General features: G+C 42.7%; 1 protein-coding gene across 9 annotated transcripts in view; it reads right to left on the bottom strand.

Annotated features, from left to right (window-relative positions):
- Positions 1-18,265, bottom strand: part of PSD3 (pleckstrin and Sec7 domain containing 3) — a 475,326-nt gene that overhangs the window by 80,546 nt on the left and 376,515 nt on the right. For all 9 annotated transcript variants that reach the window (XR_010658389.1, XM_065901506.1, XM_065901507.1 and 6 more), the window contains one exon: positions 17,177-17,370. Coding sequence is in view for 8 of the 9 variants with exons in the window: in XM_065901506.1 (XP_065757578.1) it covers positions 17,177-17,370 (194 nt within the window). In the remaining variant the exon portion in view is untranslated. The remainder of the gene's footprint in view (positions 1-17,176; positions 17,371-18,265) is intronic.

Raw genomic sequence — 18,265 nt, 5'->3', positions numbered from 1 at the left:
AGTAACTTTCAAATATGTAATACAATGCTATTAACTATAGTAACCATGCTCACAATTCTTATAAACTGGAGGAAGATGCTGCAGAACTTGCTATTTTTAATAAATAGTTGGCCATCTTAAAAAGTTGGCCAATAGCAAAATGTTACTGAAGTTCAACAACTTCACTATATGTGAAAGGTATGAACACCGAACTCTAAGAAATATCAAGCATACTATGTTCTTTTACAATTTCGTGCACAATTTACAGAACTCATTTATCAAACTTATTTAAACCAATGTACTAAAATAAAATGTATCTTAAAAGCAAGGAATAAAACTTCTATATGACCCAGCAATCCCACTTTGGGGCATATACCCTGAGAAAACCATAAAAGACATGGTACTCCAAAGTTTATAGCAGCATTCTTTATAGTTAGGACATGGAAGCAACCTAGATGTCCACTGACAGATGAATGGATAAAGAAGCTGTGATATATATATATACAATGGAATATCATTCAGCCATGAAAAGGAACGAATGTGAGCCAACTGAACTGAGGTGGATGAACCCAGAGCCTGTTATATAGAGCGAAGTAAGTCAGAAAGAGGAAACAAATACCAGACATTAGCATGTATATATGGAATCTAGGAAAACGGTACTGATGAGCCTAGTCTGCAGGACAGGACTAGAGAGGCAGATATAGAACAGACTTGTGGACACAGTGAGGGAGGGAGAGGGTGGGATGCACCGAGAGAGCAGCACTGAAATATATACGTCACCGTAAGTGAAACAGATAGTGGGAAGTTGCTATACGACACAGGGAGCTCAAGCTGGAGCCCCGTGACAACCTCGAGGGATAAGAAGCGGGTGGGAGGGAGACTCAAGAGGAAGGGATGTGCTATACGTGTAGTTGATTTGCATTGATGTATGGCAGAAACTAACATGACACTGTAAAGCAATTATCCAACGAAAAATAAATTTTAAAAAATGATAAAAAGATAAAATAAAATGTAAGGGTAAATTATTACCGTCCATCTGAGGAGCACAGGTAACTGCTGAATCAGACAAGCTTGAATCTGGCTCGTCAGGTGACACCAAATCAAGTTTCTTCAACTTCACAAGCACCTTCTGACCAAGAATTCAAAGACTCTGCTGACAGTGCATTTCTATGAGTCGAATTAAAACAGGCTCCTGTAATGGTGACACAGCCCAAGTGCCCTGGAAAGTGCCCCTGGGCCAAAGCTAGTGCAGGTCAAACAAAAAGCCTTCCCAGTGGCAAGGAGGAGCAGCCAGGAGTCTGTTCTCAGGGAGACAGCAGTCTGACTCTTTCTCCCCACTTGAGAGCCTCAGGAGACCCTGCCAGCTCCTCTCTCTGAAACGCAGCTCCTGACCGTCCCTAAAGACTGTGACACAGACGCCAGCAAACAGCCCTCCGCCACGGACTGCGTCTGAAGCGATGCCGCCACCAGTTTAGCTCTCAGCTCTTCCCCGTCAGGCCAACCTCTTCCATTCGATTAGACTGCCAGTGCTCGGAAGAGCTTCCCCAATTCCCACTTACTCTACGAGGGCAACAGGACTGCATTCTGCCAAGGACCGCAACAAGCAGCGGAAGCGCTGCCAAAACAGCGTGCAACGACACTGATCAACTAACTCCACCCGCAACTTACTTAGGGTAAGAGGTTTTAAAGGGAGGTTTAGTACCCACCACCTTACCGCAAGTGATCTTTAAAAAGAGACAGCAGGCCCCAGATGGAGTCATTTGTGCTCGGCCCACCTCACAAGACCAAGGCTTAATACAGCCTCCCCCAAGGAATGGTCTTCACCAGCTAGTCTGGACGCTTCTTGTCAGCACCAGCAGGGAATCTGCTAGAGGCCCTGTCCACCCCCAGAGGAGCATGAGGTGTCCCCTTGGCCCTTCCCTCCTGCCTAGAAAAGCCTTCGTTTTGTAGAGCTCCTCCGAGCTCCTCGCTGCTGGCAAGGTGGAATGCTGCCCAGCTGACCAGTGGTTTAATAAAGCCAATTATGCCTTTACATTTGTTTCATTGTATTTTTGTTACTTATCAGTCACTGTTTTTTTTTTTACTGATAATCATTCTATGTCTTTGTTATACCTTCTCCAATTTGTCTTTGTTTGGCAAACACTTTTCTGTATTTCAGACATCAGTATATTTCATTAAGCTTTTAAATTTTCTATTGTATTAATGTTTATATTTTAAGTAACAAATATTTCACATAAAATATCAATTATTCCTGATAGCATAAGTTATATTTGTCCAGTGTCAATAGCAAAAAAATTTTGTTAGTTATCTATTTTATTTTCTTTCAGCTATACCTATATTAATACTTGTATCTATTCTTTTTCAAATTCTTTTCCCATTTAGGTTATTACAGAATATGGAGCAGTGTTCCCTGTGCCATACAGTAGGTCCTTCTTGGCTATCTGTTTTAAATATAGCCTTGTGTGCATGTCTATCCCAAACTCCCAATCTATCTTTTCCCACTAGCCTGCTCCACTGGTACTCCTAAGTTCATTCTCTAAGACTTGGAGTCTGTTTCTGCTCTGTAAATAAGTTCATTTATATGATACTGCTTATATGCAGAATCCCCCATTGCCATTCTAATTCAACACATTCTCATTAATGGCAAAAAAATTTTAAGTAAATAAAAATATAAGGAAAATAACAGAAAAACACACACATACACACAGAAAAAAATATATAAAATCACTAGAACAGTTTACATAAGCTGTTGGTATATAAGCTTCTAATCATTTTACTATGTACACATTTGCCACAAAACTGTGATATCATCCTTGTTTCTTTAAACACCACTTCTTATACCATAATATGTCATTTAAAAACGGGTTGCAAGACTGACACTATATAGCTCTTGGTGGTCATTAAGCTGTTTCCAAGATACTGATGGTGCTGCTGCCGCCAACATCCTGTCCCTAAAACAAGAATTAAGTTGTTAGGGACTTCCCTGGTGGTCCAGTGGTTAAGAATCCAACCGCCAAGGCAGTGGACATGGGTTCGATCCCTGGTCCGGGAAGATCCCACATGGCGCAGAGCAACTAAGTCCGTGCGCCACACTGCTGGGCCCGAACTCTAGGGTCCACACACTGCGGCTACTGAAGCCCACGCGCCCGGAGCCCAGGCTCGGCAACAAGACAAACCACTGCACTGAGAAGCCTGCAGGTAGCAACGAAGACCCAGCACAGCCACAATAAATAAAATTTTTAAAATTAAGTTCTTAAGTAACACTTAGGTTCGTTCTGTGTGCCAGACAGTGTACTAACGAGCATCTGTAAGGTGGCTCGCTGTGGGGCTTCTGCACAACCCACTTCCCTCCCTGGAATATTCTTACACAAGCTCTCTGTGTCCAAAGATGTTATGGACTTCCTTTTGCCATTAGCTGAATGACACCTGCTCAGATATACCCCCTTCCTCTCCATAAATTATTCCACACCAAGAATGAATGGATTGGCACACAGCTGGTGCACGAAAGAATGTCTAAAATGAATCAACGATCTATCTAGATTCAAAGCTCAAATTCTTAATTCTGTACTATCCAGTGATAAAATTTTTGTACATAAATTTCTATCACCATAACTACTTCCTTGAGGAAATCAGTATTGTACCTTTAATTCCAAATATTCATCAGGCTGCTGAGGAATTTAATAAACTACAATATATAAACACAGAGACACCAAGATTATTTTCTTCTTTCTCCTAAATGTCAACTATACTGAAAATATAAACAGAATGAGTCAACAGTACACACAGAATAATTTCTAAAAATCAGATGTAATGAAAACTGCATTCTTTCAGAAAGAAACATGCAGATTCCGAACAGATTTTTTCGTTGCTAAAAGATTATAGTTTCTATTCCACAGTCCTTGTCAAAAGTACTGCTTCTGAGAATGGTGGGTAATCTGTTTTAGTCAACTTTATTGCAGGAAAGGGTGGATTGTAAATGAAGGCCAAGACCCATGAAATGGAACTTAAAAACCTAAACCTCATTCTTTTAGTCTAAATGTAGAACTGTGAAGAGGCACTCCTTGTTGAAAACTGATCAAAGGTCCCCAGAACTAGACTGCTGCCAAACTCCTGTGAGGACGCGGATGGCTGCCTTCACGGCGCTGCTGTGTCCCCGTGCCAAAGCGTATCACCGGACAGCCCCGCTGCACAGCCAGGGGGCGAGGGGCGGGGGGCCTCAGCCTGGTTTTAAAATAACTGCTTTGCTCTGTCTCCACTTCAAGAGTCTATCTCTAACAGGAGGAGACACTGTCTTCTGGGGGGAAAAAAAATCCCACTTTTATTAGCTCTTAATTATAGTGTCGCTGTTCCCAATGTTACACAATAGCAAAGATCTCTGCCTGTATTGCCATCATCAACTCTATTTTCAGTATGGGTGACTCAGAATAATATCTGCTTCCTCAAATTTGACGTGTGGGACTGAATTTTCAAAACCTTTGCTGATAGGCAAACTGTAAACCCCTCTAAAGTGAGTGGTACCCCCTAACCTTCTCAAGACACTTCCCAGCACTCCTTACATCCAAAGTGTTTAAAATGAGATTTAAAAAATGTGAAACAAATATGGCTCCCACACTCTTAAAAAGAAGCAAACATTTCCACATTTCAATTGAAACAAATCTCAGGTGGGTAAAATCACTGAAGAATCTATATTGGAAATGTGATTAAAATATTCAAAATTGTTAAAGTGATATGTCCACATAATTAGCCTCTTTTAATTCACTTCTCCCAACTCTTCCAATCCCATTTTCCAAAAGGAACCACTTTTTAACATTTATTGTGTCTCAGGGTACAATGCAGGAGATGCAGGTTCTACCCCTGAATCGGGAAGATCCTCTAGAGGAGGAAATGGCAACTCACTTCAGTATTCTTGCCCAGAGAATCCTATGGGCAGAGTAGCCTGGTAGGCTGCAGTCTATGTGGTCGGAAGAGTCGGACATGACTTAGCAACTAAACCAGCATGTGTCGCCCCAGCAGTTTCAAGCACATGCATTATTTCCTGTGTCCTGGGTATCAGGCAGCCTGCTTCTACTTCTTTCTAAGAGCAGCATGATGTATAGAATTGTGTGTATAACTATATCATACACTTAACTATATATATATATATATATATATATATATGCAGTCAAGTGTAGAATCTATTTCTGTAAATGTGACTTTCTCTGCTTGATCTGTTATAGGCTTAGATAAATGAATAAAACTATTTAATTATGCTAAAAGAATAAGAGCAGCATGATGGTTCTCTTCCTGTGTCCCTTGGGTTCTCCGATTTCTGCTTTCCTGTCCCAAATTCCTTCATCTGCATCTCACAGGGTTAAGGTGAACAATGTTCACTTCCCATTGTATAAAGGCTCTTCCAACTTTATTATTGCCAACTGTCTTTCAAAGAGGGGAGACCACTGACACTCACATTGCTCTAAAATGCTTGCCAACACTTGGTATTGTTACTTTTTCAAATTCTGGCCAGTGTGACAAAGGATTTCTCACTGATATAATTAAATCTTTTACATTTCTAAATGTGAAAAGCTAACACAATCTTACTATTGTGTTGAAGGTTTAAAGTATTACACTGGTGAATACTAATTTGGGGGTTTGGGTTTTATAATTGTTATTTTTCTTGAACAAGTTTCAACTGTTTCTAAACTTTCCATTCAATCAGATATGCTATAAAGTTTTAAAAATTTTATAATGAAACATTAAGAGGCCAGAATGTACCAAACACTGAATAGTCATCACTACAGCTGAACCGCTGTGTACTCCTCGTTGACTGCACGTTCTTCCCCTTGCCAGAACAGATCTCTGTATGGAACTGTAGTCCCATTAAAAGCAGTGCTGTGTTGCATGTGTTAGGATGTTACCATATGTGTACATTTCTCTGCAAGTTAAGTTTTTCATTAAACATTACCTTTTGTGAGAGTCATTCATGTTAAAAACTGTAACTCTAGTTATTTGCTTTTCACAGTTACATAGTTTTCTATTACATAAATATATGAAACCCTTCCAATGTCTTATTTTGAGCTATTGTAAGGTTGCTATGAACAACTCCTTTCATGTATAACAGCAAGAATTTCTGTAGATACACACTTAGGGCTGGATTAACTGAGACATGGGTGTAAGTTCTTCCAACTTTATTTATGATTGCCAATTGTCTTCCAAAGTGAGGAGGCCACCAACACTCACATTGCTCTAAAATTCTTGCTAACATATGGTATTATTACTCTTCCAAATTCTGGCCAATGTGACGTGAGATAATATCTCACTGCGTGTTTAATCTGAGGATCCTTGGTAATCTGAGGGTTATTGGTAAGGCTGGGGATCTCTTCATATATTTATGTATTCCATGCTAAGCCACTAAAGTCATGTCTGACTCTCTGTGACCCCATGGACTGTGGCCTGCCAGGCTTCTCTGTCCATGGGATTCTCTAGGCAAGAATACTGGAGTGCATTGCCATTCCCTTCTCCAGGGGATCTTCCCAACCCAGGGACTGAACCTGGGTCTCCTGCACTGCAGGTGGATTCCTTACAGTCTGAGCCACTGCAACAATATATCCATTCACTGTTTTTGTTTCTCTAAATCTTAACAGAGCTTTCTCAGAATCCTCCTACATGGTAAGTAGGAATGTAAATTGGTACAGTCACTATGGAGAACAGTATGCTGCTGCTGCTGCTAAGTCGCTTCAGTGGTGTCCGACTCCATGCAACCCCATAGACCGCAGCCCACCGGCTCCCCCATCCCTGGGATTCTCCAGGCAAGAACACTGGAGTGGGTTGCCATGTCCTTCTCCAATGCATGAAAGTGAAAAGTGAAAGTGAAGTCGCTCAGTCACGTCCAACTCTTCGAGACCCCACAGACTGCAGCCCATCAGACTCCTCTGTCCATGGGATTTTCCAGGCAAGAGTCCTGGAGTGGGGTGCCATTGCCTTCTTTGGGAGAACCGTATGGAGGTTCCTTAAAAACTAAAAACAGAGCTACCTTATGACCCTGCAATCCCAACTCCTGGCATATACCCGGAGAAAAACATGATCTGAAAAGATACGTGCACCCCAATGTTCATTGCAGATCTGTTTACAATAGCCAGGACATGGAAGCAACCTAAATGTCCATCAACAGATCCATGGGTAAAGAAGATGTGGTCCATATACACTGCAATATCACTCAGCCATTAAGAGAGCATTCTTTACCCAAAGGTCATTAAGATGTTTCACATTTTGCTCTAAACATTTTAGATTTTGTCTCTCAAATCTTTACCTTTAATCTCCCTGAAACTGATTTTTATGGTTGGGCTGAGGCCCAGAAACACATATATCCCAGAGCCCCCATCCACACCCACCTGCATTCCATATGCACACACTCACCATACACACCTCATCCCTTCCACACACAACCACATACCCCTACACCACACACATTGCCCACTCACCTACCACACACATACACACCCTTAGCGCCATTTACTGAAACACTTCTGTAGTCTTTAAATGATCTCAGTCACCGCCTCTGTTTCATGACCACGTTACCATAAACTCTAGCACGGCTACTTCTGGACCCTCCTATCTGCTTCGCTGTCCTCTGGGGATCTCGTCATCTGGGAGACGTCAGCACGACCCAGCTGCACTTCTCAATTCTGAACATCTTATGCGGTATCTTAGCTAACAATATACGTTTTTAACAATTTGTGCTGTGGACTCTAGATTGTAATTACGTGTCTGGTGTGTATCGTACACTGAAAGGTAAGCGCCTAAGCGGAGAGAGGCTATATTTAAGATAGTCTTTGGGCATGTATATAGTTTTAGGTGCTTTAATTCATGGAGGAAAAAAAATTCATTTCCTGCACCTCAACTGACGTAGAGTGTGCTAATAAAACGAGCGGAGCGCTTCGTTTCTTGCCACACTGACACTGAAGTAGGACCACGGCGCTAGGTGGGGCCTGGTGCCCCTCTTCTGCCCTGTCCCCGCAGGCAGCGGCGTCTATGTGGGAGGTGGGGGTCAGGGGACGTGGTCCACAATGTCGGAAGACCCTGGGGCCAGAGAAGCAGCAGTTGTGTGTGAGGAGGCCTGGCACGATGAGACGGGGAGTTGTGGAAAGGATGGTCAGAAAATGCAGATACATTCACGCAATCCAATTTACAAAAGAGTGCTGGGCTGACCAAGTAAAAGACATGCTTACACCTTGCTGACCCCAGGCTGAGACCTCTAGTCATCTAAATACATGCCACGGTCCTGATGGCACAGACGTGGAGAACTTGAAAGTTTTCTAGGCATGTGTTCTCACAGGCACTGCTTTTAATAATGTGCCATAGTTAGTTTGGTATAATCAGATTTTAGTTCCACCAGATTTCCTGATATTCTATATTATAGCTTTGGCTAACAAATTTAAGATTAATTTCCTCCTTAGTAAAATGGGGATAATAGTAGTAATATCTGCTTCCTAGGGTGAAGATTAAATGAAGTGATGCATGAAGTGCTTAGGAAAAAGCACTAATATTAAGTAATCGCTTGATTATCTTTCTTATTCATCATCATTTAGCACATTCATATTTAGAGTACCTTGTTTCCACTTTTTTGATTTTCACAAATATCATGCATTGGTTAATAAAACTAAGAGCATGTATTGAACTTTATTTTTCATTCTGCCTGACAAAATCCAGAAGATACGCTTTGTTTTCTAAATCTGACTGTTCAAAGCTTGTCCTTAATGTCAGATTTAATGGGTCTGGTGAACACATATACTTCTATGAGACAGAACATTTGCTTTTAATCATGATTTGTTTCTTGGACAATTTCTGAGCTGAGCATATCTTTAAAAGACTAAATAAATAAATAAGAGGAAAGGAAGTCTCCAAGTTAAAAAAAAAGAAGTTTATATGAGGAATTGAAATACCCTGACAAGTTCAGTACTTTAGAGTAAATTTAAAAAATGAAAGATAAATCTTGAGTTGGACAGGTAGTCCTTTACAGACAAGTTAACCAAGGTTTTAATCTTTTTCCAGACTTTTGACCCAAACCTTCACTTATGAAAACTTTCACCAGAGCACCCACCATGTACACATACTTACAAACGCAATAGAGTCCTGAGGCAGACGGCACCCCTCAGCATAAAGCAATTGGACATTCATTCCCTACTGACCAACCAAAATGAGAAGAGCAGGACAATTAAGGGAGGAGGCTGTGCCCTGCCCAGACCACGCATTTCTCATTCCTGAAGTCAGATCTCCTCAACCACATGTGTGCAGAAAAGCTCCTCGGAGGTCAAAGGGAGTGACGGCAACCAACGCTAAGCTACATGCACTCCCCTGCGGCAGAAACCACCTTTGCTAAGGGATGCGTGTTCACACAGGGAAGGATCCGGAGATACCCCAAATATGGACCGTGAACCGGGTAAATCAGAATGACTGGCCAAAGGAAAACTGGCCAGTGTAAGTGACTTAAGCTGCTATGAGGGTGCCACCCGAGGACTCTCGCTCTGAGGCTGCCCATGTGTCTCTCCACACGTACTGGACTCTTTCCTCTTAATAACTACTTCACTTGCTTCACTACTTCCTGTCTTCATGGAAACTCTTCTGTGCAAAGCCGAAGGGCCAGAGCCCTTGTCACTGACCACTGGTCTAGTGGCTAGGATCTGGCGCTTTCACTGCCACGACCTGGCCTCCGACTCGGGGTGGGAACCGAAGCCCTGCTCCAAGCACGTTACAGGCCGCCTGAGATGGCTAGAGTGAATATGATGGATCCAAATAAGTTTCTACAGACTTAGCAGAATACTGTGCCCAAGGGGTATCACTACACAGACTTCTCAAAAGTTATTCGGATCTTCCTTTCCAGGAAAGCTCCACTACTGCTTTTTCACTCTTTTAAGATATTAGAAATGAAAAGTGATGTGCTTTAAAACACATTAGGCAAGAGTAATATAAAGCATATTTTAAATCTGCTTATGGTGACCAGCTCTCAAAACAGAAGGATGCGTTCAGAAGCGTGTCGGGTGATGTTGCAAGAGCCACCCAGCAGCGAGATTAACCAGTTAAAGCAGATATGACTGGAAGTCCAACAAAAGGGATGGGGGAGTATGGAAGAGATTAGCTAGGAAAAAGACAAATGGAATAAAATCCAACATTCTTTAAAGGAATAGAACCAAATCCACCCTGAAAAATGTCACAATGTCTGGTATCCAAATAAAAATTGCTAGGAATGCAAAGAATGTAACAGTCCCAGAAAAGACAGAATGAATTTGAAGAGAAGGACCTTAAAACAGCTATTGTAAACATGAAAAATCTGCTCAAGGATATTAAGAAAGATACAGACTTGATAAGGAGAGAAACAGAGGATAAACATTTTCACTTTGCAGTTTCTAAGATAAAAATACTATATGTGGGATAAAAATACTGTGGTAAACTTGAAGAAAAAGCAATAAAAATTATTAAAATAAATAAAGTACTGAAGAAACAAACAAAAAAGAGTTGGAAAACAATGTAATATGGTGCAATATATAGGGAACTAGAGTCCCAGAAAGAGGGGTGGGTACTATAAAAATGACGACTGAAAAACTTCTAGATTTGGTGAAAAACATAAAGTGATAAATCCAAGAACTTAAAAATAATCACCAGGCAAGGAAAACATAAAGTAAAACACCTCACAATAAAACTACTTAAAATTAAAGATAAAGAGAGAAATTTTGAGAGTGGCCAGAGGGGTAGGAACCCACACTACATACACAGGAACGAAAAATGATGGCAGACCTTTGTCTAAACCACACAGGGCAGAGAACAACAGAACAACATATTAAAATTTTAAACAAAAATGAAAGCACTGTCAAGGAATTATACACCAGTGAATATAAATTCCTAAAGTTAAGGTGCAGCACAAATTATTTTAAAAGCCAATAAAACATGAGAACATTTTTCACCAGCAGTTTACTATAAGATAAATTGAAAGAAATTGTCTAGGCAGGGGAAAAAAAAAAGCTACTAAATAGAAATGTGAAATTGCAAACAGGAACCCAGTACACCAGCAGTGGTCAGTATGTGAGTAAAAGTAAAGAATACATCTCTTTCTAAAGCAAAAATAATAACAATGTAGCATGAGTTTAATAGACATAATTAAAATGTATGATAATAGCACATTCCTAGTAAAGAGAAAGGGGAAACCTGTTATAAAGGTTTCAAAGTACACACGAAGTGGTAACATTTGAAGGCAGACTGACCAGTTAAAGATTATACTGTAAACCTTCCAGCAATCATTAAACTTATTAAATAAAGATGTACAACTAATATGCCAACAAGTGAGAAAGACTGAACCACACACATCCACACGCTGTCCAAAAAAGGCAGAGAAAGAGGAAAAAATAAAAATCAAAGAGCAAGATGGCAGAATTAAAGTCAACGATATCTGTAATTACTATAAATGTAAAGACTCCAATTAAAAGACAGTGGGTTAAAAAGACCCGCCAATACATTGCACAAAACAATTTTAAAGGCAAGATCATGGAGTAGGACAACAAAGCTAGAAAAAATTTCTGCATATTAGGCAAAAATTGAAAAGAAAGCTAGAGTCACTATATTAATGTTAGATAAAGTAGATTTCAAACTAAGGAATGTGACCAGGAATAAAGAAGGTCTTTTCACAAAAAGGGATCATTTTATCAAGAGGACATAAAATGCACCGTTTTCAGGAATGCAAAACAGCACAGTTTGGAAAGTTTAGAAGTTTATTACAAGGTTAAATGTATACTTAGCATATATCCCAGCAGGCTCACTCCCTCACCCTAAGATCCCTCCTGAAAAGAGATGAAAACATTTCTATATGCATACACTTGTTTGAGACCAGCCAAAGCAAGTTTATTTATAAAGCCCCAAACTGAAAACACAAAAGCCCAGCTGGTGCATGTGTAAACTGTGGGATATCCCAGCAATGGAACGAATCTGCAATGGAACGAATCTGCAAAGAACACAACCAAGCAAAAGAAGCCAAGCCCAAAAATGTATGCAGGATTCCACTCACTGAAATTATAGGAAAGAGAAAGCTCAGAGCCCAAGGACAAATAAGGGTTGCCATTGGGAGCAAAGTGGAAGGAATTAACTATAAGAACTTTGTCAGCTAATGGAAATGCTATATGTCTTGGTTGTGATGGTAGTCACACAACTGTATACATTTTTAGAACTCAGACGATGTACTTGAAGTTGATAAACTTTCAGTTCAGTTCAGTTCAATTCAGTCACTCAGTCATGTCCAACTCTTTGTGAACCCATGGACTGCAGCACGCCAGGCCTCCCTGTCCATCACCAACTCCCGGAGTTTACTCAAACTCATGTCCATTGAGTCAGTGATGCCATCCAACCATCTCACCCTCTGTCATCCCCTTCTCCTCCTGCCTTCAATCATTCCCAGCATCAGGGTCTTTTCCACTGAGTCAGTTCTTCACATCAGGTGGCCAAAGTTTTGGAGTTTCAGCTTCATCATCAGTCTTTCCAATGAATAGTCAGGACTAATTTCCTTTAGGATGGACTGGCTGGATCTCCTTGCAGTCCAAGGGACTCTCAAGAGTCTTCTCCAACACCATAGTTCAAAAGCATCAATTCTTCAGCACTCAGCTTTCTTTATAGTCCAACTCTCACATCCATACATGACCACTGGAAAAACCATAGCCTTGACTAGATGGACCTTTGTTGGTAAAGTAATGTCTCTGCTTTTTAATATGCTGTCTAGGTTGGTCATAACTTTTCTTCCAAAGAGCAAGTGTCTTTTAATTTCATGGCTGCAGTCATCATCTGCAGTGATTCTGGAGCCCAAAAAAAATAAAGTCTGACACTGTTTCCCCATCTATTTGCCATGAAGTGATGGGACCGGATGCCATGATCTTAGTTTTCTGAATGTTAAGCTTTAAGCCAACTTTTTCACTCTCCTCTTTCACTTTCATCAAGAGGCTCTTTAGTTCTTAACTTTCTGCCATAAGGGTGCTGTCATCTGCATATCTGAGGTTATTGATATTTCTCCCGGCAATCTTGATTCCAGCTTGTGCTTCCTCCAGCCCAGAGTTTCTCATGATGTACTCTGCATATAAGTTAAATAAGCAGGGTGACAATATACAGTCTTGTATACTCCTTTTCCGATTTGGAACCAGTCTGTTGTTCCCTGTCCAGTTCTCACTGTTGCTTCCTGATAAACTTTAGTATATATAAACTATCACTGGGCTTTCCTGGTGGCTCAGCTGGTAAAAGCATCTGCCTGCAACATAGGAGACCCGGGCTCAATCCCTACGTGGGAAGATTCCCTGGAGAAAGGAATGGCTACCTGCTCCAGTATTTTTGCTTAGAGAATTCCATGGACAGAGGAGCCTAGGGTTGCAAAGAATTGGACACAACTGATTATCTAATTATCATTAGAAATTATGCACTTTCCTGTACTGAAAAAGTTGAATTATCTTGTCCATACTAATGTGATCTTAAAATCCATGAAAAATTGAATTGGGAATATCTAGGAAGAGCTTGAAGATTAAAGCCTCAAACTTCAAGGCTCCTCCCGCAACCCCCGTCTCAAAGGCAGAAGTGAAGAGCCCTGGGTGATAACACAAGCGTAGGAGTGAAGTCTGGAGACTGGGCCTAGTTGGCCCCACCTTACCTGAGGCATCTGTTTCCCCACCTATTTTGGGTTCTGAGGCAGGATCAGAAACAGAGACTGAAGCAGAGGCAGGTAACAGGCAGAACTTCTTATGTTGCTAAAAAGAAAAAGCCTGTGATATTTAAAACTGCCCTAACCAACCAGAAGTTCGCAAAGGAGATACCTAAGGCTTTGAAGCAGTCATTTGAAAGGATCCAGGGTCAGACCCACCTGCTGATGTCAGAGAGCCTCTCAGAGAGGCCGGGGCAGCTGCAGCTGTGGTGGGACACACGGGAGCCAGCCACTGTGGACGCCCGCTCTACCTCGGGACACCGGGGTTGGCAAGCGCCCTGTAGGTCCTCCCCTTGTCTTGTGAGCCTCCGGACCCAGCCGCACCTCCACCCGCCAACCTGAAGGGACCAGGAACTCAGGCCATGCAGCTAACTAGGTGGGGACACAGTCCCGCCCACCAGAAGGCTGCCTCAAGGCCTCCCTGAGCCCACGGCTGGCCCTGAGCACGCCCTGTCCACCAGAGGGTCCAGGACCTGGCTGCACACACCAGCGCACAGAACCCAGACCTGGGAGCCCCAGGGCCCTGCAGCCATCGACCCCAGGGCCCAGCTCCACAGAGTGAACAGGCACCAGCCCCGGAATCTCCTGGGCCTCGGCCCCACTCCCCAGCGAGTCTGCTCTAGCCCTGGGACCAGCATCGGCCACCAGCAGGCAGAGACACACCCAAGGAAAACTGCAGCCTTGGAGCCTGCAGACTGAGCCCACCCACGAGCTGGGCCCTGAACTGCCTACCTCCAGGCCAACACCAGCTCTGAGAGACACTGGGTCCCTTAGCCAGCTGCCCCAGGATCCAGTTCCACGCAACAGAGCTACAGTTCCAGCTCTGGCACCCCCGGATCCTGCAGTTAGACCCCAGGGCCTGGCTCTGCCCATCACTGGGCCAGCATAAACCCTGGGCTCACCAGGAGTGAGGCAGCCAGCCACCTGGTGACTCAGGCGCACCAACCAGTGACCAGCAAGCTCTGCACAAGGAGGGCCTGGCAAGCAACCAGCCCAGGGGCCAGCCACGCCTGCGAGATCACCCATCGTAGTCAGCCCACCACGAGGGGAGGACCCACAGAGTCGTCTTAGGATGAGGCACCCCTAGAGCCCAGAGCTCTGGTGAGTGCTGCTGGGCTACAGAGGAAGTCCCTACCGAAGGTCGTTCTCCAAGGGCAGGAAATGTCACCAAGTTATCGGATACACAGAAATGAAACCAGCAAATAAGGCACAGTGAGATGACAGGAGAATGTGTTCCAAATATAGGAACAAGAAGAAACCCTAGAAGAAGAACTAAGTGGAGATACACGATTTAATTGAGAAAGAGTTCAAGGTACCAATTGTAAAGATGACCAAAGAACTCAGGAGAAGAATGACTCAACAGAGGGAGAGGTTAGGACTTTTTAACAAAGAGTTAGAAAATACAAACAACAACTAAACAGATGAAGAATACAACTGAAATAGAAAAATACACTAGAAGGAATTGGCAGCAGATGAAGTGATACAGAGGAATGGATCAGTGAACCGGAAAACGGAGTAGTGGAAATCACTGCCACTGAGCAGAAAAAAGAATGAAAGAAATGAGAAGAGTTTAGGAGATCGCTGGGGGCAACATCAAGTGCACCAACATTCTCAGTTAGGGCACCAGAAGGAGAAGAGAGAACGTGGAAGACAACATACTTGAATATATAGTAGCTGAAAACTTCCCTAACCTGGGAGAGGAAATGGACTCCTTGGTTGAAAATCCACAGTCTGAAACAGGATCAACCCAAAGGGGACTACACTGACACTGTAATTAAAATGGCAAAAATTAAAAAATAAAGACAGCATATGAAAAGCATCAGGGTAAAAGCAACAAGTTACTTACAAAGGAGCTCCTATAAGATTATCAGCTAACTTTCCAGCCAAGATATGGAAGCAACCTAAGAGTCCATCAACTGATAAATGAATAAAGAAGATGTGAGATACACATACCCCACACACACAATGGAATATTACTCAGACATGAAAAAGAATGAAATTCTGTCATTTGCAACAATGTGAATGGATCTGGAGGGTATCAAGGCTAGTGAAAAAAGGCAGACAGAGAAAGACAAATACTGTGTTTCACCACTTATTCCTGGAATCTAAAAAACAAATGAGTGAATATTACAAAAAAGAAACAGACTCACAGATATGTAGATCCAGCTAGTGTTTACCTTGGGGAGCAGGATGGGAGAGGAGCAATATGGGGTGGGAGATTAAGGGATAAAAACTACTACGTATAAAATAAATAAGCCAGAAGGACACATTGTACACACAGGAAATTACAGCCAATATTTTACAATAACTATAACTGGAGTATAAGCTAGACCATTTTTGAATCACTATGTTATACACCTGAAGATAATATTATACATCAATTATACCTCAATAAGAAAAGAATACATGTGATACACAAAATAATAAAGAGAAAGAAATGCAGGAAACGCCCTGGAGACAGTTCTTCATCTTCAGGTGTTTCCCTGCCCCTTCTTCCTAAGCTGTTAGACGTAACTGTCACTTGTAACTGGTGCACAGACACAACGTTGTTAGAAAACGAAGCGGCCTTGTTGGGTAGTGCACAGGGGGCCTAGAAAAGGTGGTGGGGACACTCCTACAGAACTTGGGAAGCAGCACGAGCCAGCGTCAAAGCTACTCTATCGCAACGTTTCTCTTGACGGCACCCCAGCAGAACATGCTAGAATACGCTAACACCTGAAGGAAAATGTGCGCAGTGTAGACGGGAGCAGCAGGACTGTGCATCCCAGCGCCGCACGCCTGTGTCTGGAGGAGCAGCCTGATGCTGAGCATCCGCAGCAGCTACCTCCGTCTGTCCACTGTACTGTCTACTGTGACTGCCATTTCACCCTCTGCAAAGGCCATCCCAGACACAGACACACACCATTCCGCCTGGACCTCCACCATCACGCGTCAGCGGACAAGCCTGTCACGTGGCCCGGCTTCCGTTTTCCAGGGCGAAACATACATGTTGCCTACACACGCCTGTCCCGCCTCCACAGACGTGCACGCTCCGTGTGTGCCTGGATCACAAGTCTGTCCCTCCTCGCTCTGTCTCCAGGGCCTCACGCTATTTATTATTCTACGCGTTATAAGCCGAACCTTCCCTTCAACCACCAGAAACGGAAACTTCATGAAGACAGGACCTTTGTCCTTTCTAAACACTACTGTACTTTTGATGCCTAGCGCACGGCAGGCACTCAAAGTTATTTGCTGAAGGCAGGTATAAATAGATGAATAAGAGGTTAGAAATGAATCATCTTTGAGTCTTCTGGTTCTGAAGTTCTAAAATTCTATTTGCAGAAGATCAAGTACATAAGGGTTTATGATTTAGGCTTAGAGGTTTTATCAAACTTCAAGAATATTTTTCTAAATAAATATCATTTTTCTTTATTTCTTTGCTTCTGATAAATTCACTTTAATTTTGAGCTTATATTAAAGATGAGATAAACGAAACAGGGAATGTCAACAAATGGCGCTTACTCTTCTTTCCATCCATATCTGCATGGATCTTCCGAGCCAAGAACCCGCTTTTGTACACAGCAGCGTTGGGGTCGTGAGGAATGTCCAGGAATGGGTTGGTAGTGCTCCCAATACGGCTGATGGTCTTTGGGTGTGTTCCATTAGCCTTCTCATCGGTACCTTCGGACACAGACTTTTTTTTCTCTTCATCATCTCTAAAAGGATAAAACAAAGATGGAACACAAAGGTTGAGTTACACAATATTCACTGAATAGAGTCACCTGGAGTAAGAAACGGTCATACTTCTAATGGCCTCTAAGTCCTGATGACAAGGACCATGATAAGCACAGCTGCGGTTCCCTAAGCAACGCCCGTGTGTCAGGCATTAGTGACCACGGCAGTCTTGGAAGACTGACATTAGTATCCTACACCACAGGTAAGGAAACAGACTCAGAACTTAGATAAACATGCCAAAGCACAGTCCTAGGAATTAGAGGAAGAAGCTGAGAGGATATGGCTGCAGAGGCTCGAAAGTCTCTGGCCTTTCCATCTCCTACAGAACCCTCAAGTTTGTCTGTTTTCAAAACAAGTGGAACTTCTTGGGCAGAGACCATGATTTTGATTTCTGCACGCCCTAGTATAGTGCCAAGCATGCAGAATACAACAGGTAGAGATGAAGTCCAGTGAACAGTATTAGACTATGTCTGGCAGATTAGCAGGCAATCTCTACTGATAACACCTCGGGTACAGCTGTCAGCGGGTTCGGACCGGGTACCACGCACAGTGCTTCGGCAGCTCACAGCTTCTGCTTCCCCATGCGTCCCTTCACCAACTGAGGAAGCCCTAGTTGCCCAGCCCTGCCTCTGAACCCCCTCTGAACCTCCTTCAAGCAGGGAAAGCTTAACTCTGACATTACAATGTACGTTAAGTATGGAGGAGGCGGTCAGAATCACTTAATAAAGCGGGGGCAGAGGAGAAGAAAGCTAATAGGCTCCGATACACTGCTGGAAAACACATAACCAGAATAAGAGCATCTTCACCTGTTTCAATGTCCTGAATCACCTTTGGTTTCATTGCTATTAAACTCTGAATACTGAATTTTTTAAATCA

Source organism: Muntiacus reevesi, chromosome 10 (assembly GCF_963930625.1).
Source record: "Muntiacus reevesi chromosome 10, mMunRee1.1, whole genome shotgun sequence".
Taxonomy (NCBI): domain Eukaryota; kingdom Metazoa; phylum Chordata; class Mammalia; order Artiodactyla; family Cervidae; genus Muntiacus; species Muntiacus reevesi.
The sequence above is the reverse complement of the archived record's forward strand: the minus strand, read 5'-3'. Positions and strand labels throughout refer to the sequence as shown.